At 28.5% G+C, this 12070-nt stretch overlaps 1 protein-coding gene across 2 annotated transcripts in view; it reads right to left on the reverse strand.

The window, feature by feature from the left end:
* LOC124372762 (L-asparaginase) overlaps positions 1–12070 on the reverse strand; it is a 32225-nt gene that overhangs the window by 17432 nt on the left and 2723 nt on the right. For both annotated transcript variants that reach the window (XM_046831182.1, XM_046831175.1), the window contains exons 3-4: positions 9320–9445; positions 7266–7476 (exon numbers count right to left, since the gene is read on the reverse strand). In XM_046831182.1, coding sequence (XP_046687138.1) covers positions 7266–7476; positions 9320–9445 — 337 coding nt within the window. The remainder of the gene's footprint in view (positions 1–7265; positions 7477–9319; positions 9446–12070) is intronic.

Genomic DNA, 12070 nt, shown 5'->3' on the forward strand with positions numbered 1-12070 from the left:
GGCCTGGGACCCACTGTCCACCCCTTAAGAAGTAGGTAAGAAATGCTTCCGGCAGTTTTACGACATGGACCTACAGTCCGTTTACCAGATCCAAAGTTTCATATTATACCGTAAAAGATTCTATAGTTCCATTAAATTTGTCATTAGAAATTTTAAACTTTAACGTTCACATTTCCGATCGCGATTTGTTCACGTAATTGCCGAATACGCAAAAATTACACGTTTGTTAAAACTTTCTGTCGAGAGAGTTTACGTTCTACACTATCGTATGTGTCATTAGGAAGGGACATATTCTTGGCTTTCATGAAAATCGTTTCAATAGCCTGTAAGAAAATAAATGTTTATACAATAGTTGTTTGAAAAGATTATGTTTAGCAAAACCCCAATATGACTAATGCGTCGAAAAGAGCTTCATTAAATTTTATTATTTGTTGTATTCTATTGTTAACTAGAAGTAGTGAAAATCATATCAACACAAAGAAGAACTGTAAGCGACAGTATTGTCACTCAAGGCGATACACTATTATTTTATTTTTGTTCTGTTGCACAATCACCGACTCACCTAGTAGATAAGAATTACACGTTGTGTGGTTGTCGTTTTTCACTATATCTCAATACGTATATTGTTTGTTATTTATTTGTATCTTTAGATATTTAATTGTTTAGTGTGTATAAATGTTTGTATAGTGTTTTATAAATTATTGAAGCAACAAATGTAAATAACAATAGGCAGTAAATAACACAATAGGTGTTAATTTTATTAGTGGTGGCATTACGAATGTACTGGGTAGTGAATCAGAAGACATTTTTAGTTTGGTATATTAATAGGGATGAAGTTATCTGACTAGGAAGAACCATTGCCTAGTGAATTACCTGTGCCTGATCCTACTGACTTTGAAAGTCCTACTCATATTTACATTTTAGCCAAAAATCTTTGTTCATACAATAGAATCCAAACTATCATAATTATATTCAAAATATTCCAATAAGAGAATTATGCCGATTTTTTAGTTCTTATAGAATATCATTAAAAAGTACCAAGAAACTTCTTTTACTGAAATATTTTTTATTACTTGTGAGTAACATATAAAAAACAATTTTGTATATTTTGGATTTAGTCAAATAAATTTCACATTAGGCGTGAGAGTACTATACATTGGAGAAAAACATATTCTTTAATACTTTTTTATTTTAATACATTTAGTTTTAAAAGTAAAATTAAATGATTTAATATTAAATTCTCTTCTTGTAAACTACAGTTATTTCTAAAAAAACATATATTTTTAAAATGTCTGTGTCTTGAAAAATAAGTTAGCAGTGGTTAAAATGAAAAATCCTTAAAAAATCACAAAAAGTGTCTGACATTTTGTGAAAAAATTATGTCCTGTTCCAGGGTTAATAATGTATCTCTGTCTGAAACCTTGTAAAATCACAATATTTTTTGTATATCCAAAGATACTCGTACAATGGATGTAAAATACAAACAAGCTGCTTGGCAACAATGTGGGAAATCCTAGAATTAATTATTTCATAATTCAGTTAATCTTTTACTTTTTAATAACTTTTGGTCTTTTTAAATTAATTCATGTCAAACATCATTTAAATAATGCAGTTTAAAATTATATGTATAAACAAATTTTATTTAGTAGTACCATATATGATTTGCCTTTTATAAGTTAAAATTATAAATTTCTTTTCAAATGATTTATAAGAAACTTTGGATAAAATTATTAGTCCAAACACAGAAAATCCTTTCTTTGAATAGTTTTCAACCATAAAAACCATAATGTGTGGCGTGAGTGTACAATTGTGTGAGAGGTTCCAAGCCTCCTAATAAACTGTTATTGATATAATCTTTTTCTTTTGGATAAATTAAGTTAATATTGTTGTTATTATTTGTTAATCATTCGTCATCACATTATCATTTTTGCCATTGTTATCTGGTAGTCATCTTATTGTCTAACACTTGCTTTGTTGTAGCTATGATGTATTTGTTGTTTCTTTTGTATTATATTACGAGTATATATATATATATATATATATATATATATATATATATATATCTTCAATAAGAATAGAAAAGAATAGAAGAAAAGAACATAAAAATTCTCTATATTTCGTCATAAGACATTTTCAAGAGATATACAGAAGGTAAATAAGCAAATATATCAACAAAAAATAATAAACAAAAGAAACATCATATGTTAATAAAACTAATTTTGAATTACGTACAAAGAGTAAATAATTTTGCTTATTACAAGGAATATAAAGTTATAAATTAAAATTGTAACATGTAATTTATACATACTGCTATCCGTATCTCAAATTTAGACCATCCGGATGTTTAGTTTGTAGCACCCTCTGATGAGCTATTTCTAAATAATTTATTTTAAGTTTATGGGGGTTCTGAATTTTGTTAATACTTTTTAGAGAAAAGCATTCATCGAATTTTTTGTTATGCTCCATTGCGTGGGCCGAAATAGGATTTGATTTAATTTCAAGATTTGTATCGCTGCGATTTTTGTTCATTCTAATGTGCAATGGAGTTATAGTCTGACCAATGTAGTCCTTCGGACAGTCTTTACATGACAATTGGTAAATAACATTGCTGGATTCACAAGTCATTTTACCAATTATCGGATAATTCCTTTTCGTTGTGCTGCTACAGAAATGTTTTGAACTTATTATTAAATTACATGTTTTGCAGCGAGGCTTAAAACAGGGTTCACAGCCAAAAGGTTTGTTTAAATTTTGAGTTAGCTCATCAGAGGGTAGTTTTGGTCTTACTAATATGTTTTTCAAATTTTGAGGCTTTTTAAAAATTACTTTAGGTGGATTAGTGAATATATTTTTGGTTACAGGTGAAGCCTGTAGAATATTGTGTGCAGTTTTTATTATACCATTAATTTTGTATAGCCCTGGATGATAGGTGGTAATAAATTTTCCTTGGTTTTTATAATTCCTAGGAGTAGAGTTTTTTAATTTTTGCATGTTATCATTTACAATTTTGTTAGGATACCCTCTATTTCTAAAAACATTTTTTAATTTTTCAGTGTGACAATAATAATCATGTTTATTAGAGCAGAGTCTGTTTGCTCTAATAGTTAGACTTTTTGGAATAGATTTTTTAACGTAACCAGGATGGCAGCTTGAGTAGTGTAAATATTGCATTGGATTTGTATCTTTGACATGGATTTTTGTTTTTAGGTGTCCCTGGTTTAAAAACACATCGACATCTAAAAACGTAACAAGATTTTTAGAAATATTGAAAGTGAATTTTAAAACTGAAAATGAATTTAATTGTTGAATAAAATGTGTTAAACTATCCATGCCATGTTGCCAAATAATAAAAATGTCGTCAATAAATCGGAACCAAACTAACGGTTTTAAATTTTGAGATGTTAAAAAATTTTGTTCAAGAAATCCCAAAAATAAATTTGCATATGAAGGTGCCATTCTGGTTCCCATTGCGGTTCCTTTCATTTGTAAGTAATTTTTGTTTTTAAATCTAAAATTATTCATGGTAAGTATAAAGGTTACTAGGGCAGATAAAAAAGAAGTAGAAGGTTTTGAATTCCTAGGTCTTAAATTTAAAAAATGTTCTACAGTTCTTATTCCATCGTCATGAGGAATATTTGTGTACAATGATTCCACGTCAACTGTAGCCAAAATTAGTTCACCGTCCAGGGGCTGGGGTATTTCAGAAAGTCTGTCAATGAAGTGATTGGTGTCCTTTATGTGTGACTGTAAAGATTTGGCCAAAGGTTGCAGATGAGCGTCAACGAAGCTTGAAATTCTTTCTGTTGGTGAATCGTAGCTGGAAACAATGGGTCGTCCAGGCGGAGGGCGAATCGGTTTATGTATTTTAGGTAGCGTGTAGAAAACTGGAGTTCTAGGTGAGTTTGGTGTTAATAGATTGATTTCTTGGTCGGACAAATTTTGAGTTGGGCCTTTCATTTTCAAAAATTCAGAAATTTCTGTGTTAAATTGTTCAGTTGGATCTTTTGACAATAATTTGTATGTAGTAGTATCACTGAGTTGTCTTTCAGCCTCTAACGTATAGTCAGTGATATTTTGAATAACAATCGAGTTGTTTTTGTCTGCAGGTAAAATTACTATGTTTTTATTATGTTTTAATGAAGTGATTGCTTTTCTTTCATTATAACTCAGGTTTTGTTTTTTTGGAAGTGAATCACCAAATGTGGGATTTGCTATATTTGATATTATGGTGTTAATATACTGTTCCACAGGATGATCAGGCGGTAGGTTAGGAGGTTCCCACTCAGAATTTGTCTTGAACTTCATAATCGATTCATGTACATGAGACTGAAGTGGAATTTGGTTTTGCGAGAAGTAAAATTTGACACGGACATCTCTTGCGAAAGCAAGAGCATCAGCTACTAAGTCAATATGATTGAATGTAGGAGTAGGTGAGAAGGTCAATCCTTTAGAAAGCACAGACATTTCAGCTTTGTTAGGTATGTAGCTGGATAAATTTACAATCGATTTGCAGATATCTGAGATATCTTCAGCTTTTTTACAACTTTCACTAACATTTGTTGCATTTTGTTGATCATTTCTTGCTATGACTGGTTTTACTGTATTACTGGTTGATGGATTGTTCATTATTAAAGGATCTTTTGAATTTGGATTAAACATATCCTTAAATATTGTTGGTAAAGAATGACCAAATTTTATATTCTCGAGGCACAATTTTGAAAGTTTTTTTAGTAGTGATTGGGCTTTTTCGGACATAATGTTGTTAGCTTCATTAATTATTTCATTAAATTTATTATATATATCTGGAAATTTTATAAAAGCTTCGTGTTTAATTCTTTCACTGTTTTGTTTGTGTTCTTTAAACAATCCTTTATAAAGTTGTAGAACTAGATTTGTAAGCTCAAAACTAGTTCGTGTAGCAAATACTTATATATATATATATATATATATATATATATATGTATATTATTACATATTTATATTGTAAATTTCATGTTTTCATTACGTTATTTTTTCCAGGCGAAGATTTGACAGTAAAATTTTTTTAATTAGCATATATTCATGCTGATGATTGCGTCTTGATCTCCACACAGGCTACACCCATGTGGAGATCATTTCCTGTTCTTGTATATATATGTGATCTGTATTTCTATGAGAAAATAAATATTCATTCATTCATTATTCATTCATTCATTATTCATTCATGCACTATTCATTCATTCATTAATTATTCATTCATTCATTAATTATTCATTCATTCATTATTCATTCATTCATTCATTATTCATTCATTCATTATTCATTCATTCATTCATCCATTATTCATTCATGCATTATTCATTTATTCATTATTCATTCATTCAATGAAATGACAGTTATAGAATTTTATCCTATTCTCTGTGTTGTTGCTTAATATAGTCATTTGAATTCTTATTACAAACTTATATTTAAGATTAGAAGATGGATTTCAAGAGGCAATGCGGCAGTTTGAAATTAACAGTAGGCTAGCCAAATCATGAAACGTTACATGATCAAACTTCTCCACAATATTAATAAATCAAATTTATTTTTTTAAATTAACTGATACCATTTTAAAACCATCCTGAGTCTGTTTCTAAACTTGGAAAAATATCATTAATTCAGAACAATATCAGAGTTTAGCACATACAACTTTAAATATTAAATAATTGATGTGCTGGATTCCTCTGACTACAATTTTCTTAATACATGTGGAGAAATAAGTTTAACATGATATGGAAGACTGCTGTTTATACCTCTTATGTATTGACTTTCCAACCAAATATCCATTAAAGTTAATCCATCTAACTTAGTTACATAAACAGACATCCATTCACCTCATATATTTGTGTAGAACAGAAAATCAGAACACTCTGGGTTCAAACTAAATCCAATTTTATCGAACCAGCTAAGAATGATAGTGCAACTTTGTAAATATTCGGAAAAAGTTATGTTCTATTATCATTGAACAACAGAGAGCAGCAAGGTACTTTATTTTCAAGATAAACAGTATAATATAAATATAATTGTACATAGACAATGCAGAAAATCAGTTAATACACGTAAATACTATAATGTATTTTCATTAAAAAAAATTTAAACAGTTGCTGCACATTGGATTATGCAACTTTGTACAAAGTCAATTAGTAATTTTCAAATTCTCTTCCATTTAAAATCTCAATAAACACTGTTTTAATTTTTAACTGTCCAAATATATATTTGTTTTTTAACCATTTATTATGTATTGTTTTTATTGTTATCTGTTTGTTGTTGTTATTTGTTACTGTTATTTATTATTATTATTTATTTTAGCATTAAGATTCAATTTAATACTAAACATAATTTACAACATTTATTAATTGTATATTTATTTTAATTTTTCTGTAGAGAGGGTGATCTGGACTGTAAACCATTAACCTATAACATTATTGTAAACCTTATCTGACTTTGTCATAACATTATTACATACGTGGGTCGACAATAAACGATTCTTGATCCTTGCCTCTTGAACTAATTTTATAGAATATAAAAACTTTAATCTAATAAATAAATGGAAAATTTTATTTACCACGCCAATCACCCTAAGCGTACTTAATTTGCCAGTTTTATGCTCAATGAGATTGATGACAATCCCAATTTTATTTAAAGAGTGCTGTTCTCAGACTAAGCAACAATTCAAACAAGTGGTGTTGTTAATTTGTGACACCAGACATGCAAGAGCATAGCCAGGAACAAATTTGGGGAGGGGGGTCTAACCAGCTTATATTTTCCAATAGTGGACAGAGAGTAAGACCCCATTTTGTTCCTTAAAAAGATCTTGACCCGTTTCTTTGTTGAGGATGATCTTTCAGCAGTACATATCAGTAATACTGAATTATTTAAATAATAATAATTGTTTACTAAAAAAAGTAATTGAAAACATTAAAAATTTGGAGGGGTCCGGACCCCTTGGAACCTCTTGCTGGCTACGTCCTTGCAGAGATCCTATATAACACTGTGAGAAATTGAATACCACTTTGATATCTGTAGAGCAACAAATGGTTATTTCACATCAAAACGTATTAAAACTAAATTTGTTCATTTCTCTTCAATTAGACATGTAAATCATTTAGTTATCTTGATAACATTTTTTTAATGAATCTAACTGCTATTCAAAACTTTTTGGAGAACCTGTATTTAATAAATGGATCTCTTCACAGCTGTCAAAATAGATTATTTTTAACTTATACTTTTAATTAAATATCTACCTTCCATATGAATGCCAGCTACAACGAGAGGTGGAACATTAGGTGACTCGAATGCATGAAAGCTTTCAGAACTAATTTTGGTGGTTCTGTTTCCCCGGAACAATTTGTAGTTGAAGAACAACGTCACTTCTGGTATGACAAAGTTTCCTGCGATCAAGAGCGATGTCAAGAAATTGTCGATGCCATCACTGCGTACCTCAAATAGTGAAATCTGAAACGTTATTAGACTCCATAGCAAAAGAAGCATACATTTTAGCTATAACTGCACATGATTGTACTTTTAATAGTATTGAACTACTAATTTAAAAAAATGAAACTCATGGTAAGATTAGAACAAAATCCAAAAGATAGAGAACATACTAAAAATTGAAGCTATCAATATTTGAGATATCAATGTTATCAATAGGTCACAATTTAATAGTAAAAACAAATAAAATTTTAGTGTCAACATGGAAAATAGAGTGTAATTAATAGGGAGGATATATTTCAAACTTATAAAATACCAATCATGTATTGAATAATTTAACAATGATGTTGATCATTTTACCCATCTAAAGAGTAAAATTACTTCAATACGAAATGTGTTAATAAATTGAGTAATTGACATCAAGGCAATAGCCAATACTGTGATCAAGATGCCAACAAAAAAATGCTAGTAAAATAAGAACAATGACAGAGGGAAATTATATGGCTTTTTTAATTGAAATTCCTAACCATTATCACTTTACTGCAATAAACAATAATATTATAGAGCCACTTGTTGATTAGTCAAATTAATGAAAAAAGTAATTTTTTATTATTAGTGTATGCCTAAATAAGAGAGGATTTGTTGATAAACTAATTTATTTATAAACTTTGCAAGAAATCATATTAAACTAATTTATATGGTAAAATGAAATTATAATATTTGAAGTAATGTAATAAAAATTGCTAAGTTTATGTCAAAAACTGGCAATTGAATTTATTAAGAAGCTTTCACCCGGATGTACAGTGTTCTAAAGTTCTATCTTGGAATGAAGCAATGAAGTGTTAATACAAAAGAACAGTCTTATATAAATAAAAACTTGCTGAATATAAAACATAACATTTAGTGACATAGTTAAAAATCAGAAGTTATACCAACCTAATTGGTAAGAAGTGCTAAAGAAAGTGAAATATAAATTAAAATTCTTAACAGAAAGTTTTATTCAAGCTTATCTCATGGTAGGATAGCTAATTATTACTGAACAAGTAACTTGGACTTTTTCATTGTTATTACTTGTTTAGAAACTTGAACAACCTCGTATTTGTTACAACTGGTGAATTATCACATATTTTCAAATATTTATTTTAATTTTTAATTTACGTTGGCCAAAAAAAGAAACATCAAAACACAATTCAAAGAACATTTTGCGCATATAAAATATGGAAGAACTGAAAAATCTGCTCTTGAGAAACACCATATTGAATCTGGTCATATTGTCTACAAGAAAAATGTACGATTATTAAAGGAAGTTGCAAACACAACACACTTAAAATATTAACATAAACAAAACTCAGGAAAACGTCAATACTGAAGACAGAAGTATTGAAAATGTTATTCTACTCTCATCTCAATTTATAAGAAAATTATAGTGTAATTCTATTTAAATATTTTATACTGGCTAATCATATTTCCAAATGTTCTACCCTATGTTATTCTGATATTTATTATTTAGAAATATGTAAATATTTATTTATGTCTAGAGATACCAGATAATAAAATCTTTAATTTAGAAAGGCCTCAAAAAAATTAACATTAATTTTGGAAAATGTGTAATCATTTACTAATTGTCAAATTAAAATCCTTCCAAGTGCTCCAAGAATCTTCATTCAACTTATACATTGTTTAATACAATATTTAATTTCAAATGTAAACAATTAAAAAGATAAAACTGTTATTAATAGACAAAATTTTAATATTGCATTTTAAAATCCAAGTAGCCTATAGCAAGGTAAACCCAAAAAATCAGGATACTGTCTAGATTCCAACTTCTAGCTTCTAAAACTCAGACTAATATAAACCACACAATCACCTGAGCGCCTGTAATGATGACTGTTTTGTCGAGGTTTTCCAGCAAGAATGAAAGGGCTGAAGCTGTGTAGGACATTGTGTCAGTGCCATGTAGAATCACAAACCCATCGTAGAACTCATACGCTTGCTGCAACATAAATATTTGTGATAATACTCAAATTTAAAAAATGTATAACGTTCTTATTAATCTTGTTGAAAGTTAATGTGGTACATAACTGTTCATCTAGTTTTTTACGAATTAATTTTCAAAAAATATTTCTTGAGGAATGTATTTAATTTGTCGATTAATGGAATACATCCTTAATAGCTAGTTAACAAGTTAAAATACCGTAACTATTTGAGTTAATTCGTAATGAAAATGAGTAGTACTGGTACCAAAATTGTCATTACTTTCCCATAATAATTTTAAGGAAGACCAGTAGGTAGATAGTAACAGTCAACTAGACAATAAAATGTTAATATACATTTCTGAAGAGTGAATTCTGATATCTCTATTCTGATATTAGTCCCTGGCCACCGTCAGTCAAAACTAGCCTGTACAAACTGTTACAGTTTCCTAACTATTTACAGACAAAATATAAAGTTTCAAAACATACATTAATTTACTATACAATATTTCAATTTAGTGATAAAGAATTCTTTTACAAAAGTTACAGAGCCAAAACAAATGTTCATGGTCAAAGATTTCATGAATTGACTTTATAGTGTGCAGTATAATAAGGGATAAAATCCTCAGATGTAATGAAGGAATTCCAGACCATCACATGAAAAAATGTTCCTTACAATTGTTTCCAACTACCCAGGAAACATCTACCATACATTATATATAAAAATGTAAAGATGTAAAAATACTTACTTTACTAGCACTTTTACTCAGTACTATGCAATTTAATATTTTCTCAAATAAAAACTCTGAATTTTGCTCTAAAGAAGCAGTCCTTTACATGTTCCTCCCAGAACACAGACTTTCCAGAAGGATGAAGTCATAAAACTCTCCTGAAGATTTGCAAAGCTTGAGATCAATATTTGGAAAAGCTTATTTTAAATAATGTAAATAAATTCTAGGTTTAGTAAATACTTATTATCAAAATTGTATATGAATTTGCACTGTTTAACACTGAAAGAACCTTGGTTTAATTCCAAAAGAAAGATAAAGGATTCTGATGGACTGATTGTCTTTGTTTAAAAACTAAAATTACATAAGGCATAATTCACCAACTGATATTACCTCCTCACTTTTGGTATTTATACACTAAATAATAACAGTTTTTAGTGTTATTGTTGCTAGTTGTATTACTCAGTATTATTATTGTGTTCTTGTCATTCATTGTTATACTGTATGTTTTCATTGTTATTTCAAATTAGTTGTTACCATCGAAAGTTAAGTAATAAATATGTAACTAAAAACTGTGCTAGCATAATAAAATGACATGCAGAAGTATGTGATATGCAGGATAAATATACAAACTTGGTGTAGTGATATTATTCAAAAATTGCAATATTTGCTATTCCTTTAAAAATGTAATAAATGACAAGTGATGGCAAATCATTTTCAGCACAAATGCAATGTATCTGATTAGGATTAGGCCAGTAAATTGTTATGGCTTTAATTGGTCATCACTAAATAATATTATTTAACAAACATTATATCTCTTAAAACACAATGGGTACATTAATAAAAAATAAAGCAAAATCGTTATTTTTATTTAACTTTAATAAACTGTGATACGTGTAGTGAGTAAATGAGCTCTAGGACTTTGAGTTACTGATCCCAAAAGATATTCATTTTTATAAAATGTAAAATATCATACAATTAATAAGCAAGAGCACTATTTAGATTAATCTGACTCATGTTGATTTTACATTTTTTAGTTACTATAAAATCACTTTATATTCATGTGGTCTTAATCAGTAAAAGTCATAGTTCAACTCGTTATCTTCATGCAACTGAGTTCCCTTTTTGCTGCCTACCAGTTGTTAAAATTGGGGTTAATTTGAGATAAAATATTCAAGATAGTCAAAAAAGCTCAACTTTTTTTGCAATTAATTCAGACCAGCTTAACCTAAATTTTAAATTTTGTTGTGTACTGGTTGTAATTTACTCAATGCTGATAATAGAACCTTATCTAATGCCTAAGTTTTACAAGTTACAAAGCTATTACTGCAAAGGCATATCAAGAGACAGTAAATATTTATGTTTGTCTCCAAATTGTACACTTGTGTTTAGGACAAAGTCCATTGCTTTTGCCAAACTGTAGAATGTCAAAGTGGTGAGGTTTGGGAATTCTTATTCTTCTATCATTGTTTTAAGGAGGTTTTATAAGAGAGTATGCCTACAAGGGGTTAAAAGAATTATTTTGGTGTCAAGTACTGAGAGCTAGGATTTAATTTGAACTATCTTTCATTTATTTATAAAAGTAATTAATTTGTACTGTGAATTCAAATGCTAAATTAAACCCATAAAGTTATTAGAATACAAGATTATTTTGATGTTATATTCTGTATGAAATAAATAAAGAAATGAACTTTTAGAATTTTTTACTTTTAAATAGTTTTATGACAGTGCTTGAACTTTTGAAAAATCTTATTTTTAGTGAATAAATTGTAGACTTTTGGATTCAATTATTTTTATTATATTTTCAATATGCCATTTTTATCATAAATATTTTATATTCAATTTTATTTCAAGGTTACAGTATTAATAATTTTAGTTTCATTTTATACATAACAGAATATTGTCTTTGTAAAAGTA

This window comes from Homalodisca vitripennis, chromosome 1, assembly GCF_021130785.1.
Source record: "Homalodisca vitripennis isolate AUS2020 chromosome 1, UT_GWSS_2.1, whole genome shotgun sequence".
NCBI classification, from domain to species: Eukaryota; Metazoa; Arthropoda; class Insecta; order Hemiptera; family Cicadellidae; genus Homalodisca; species Homalodisca vitripennis.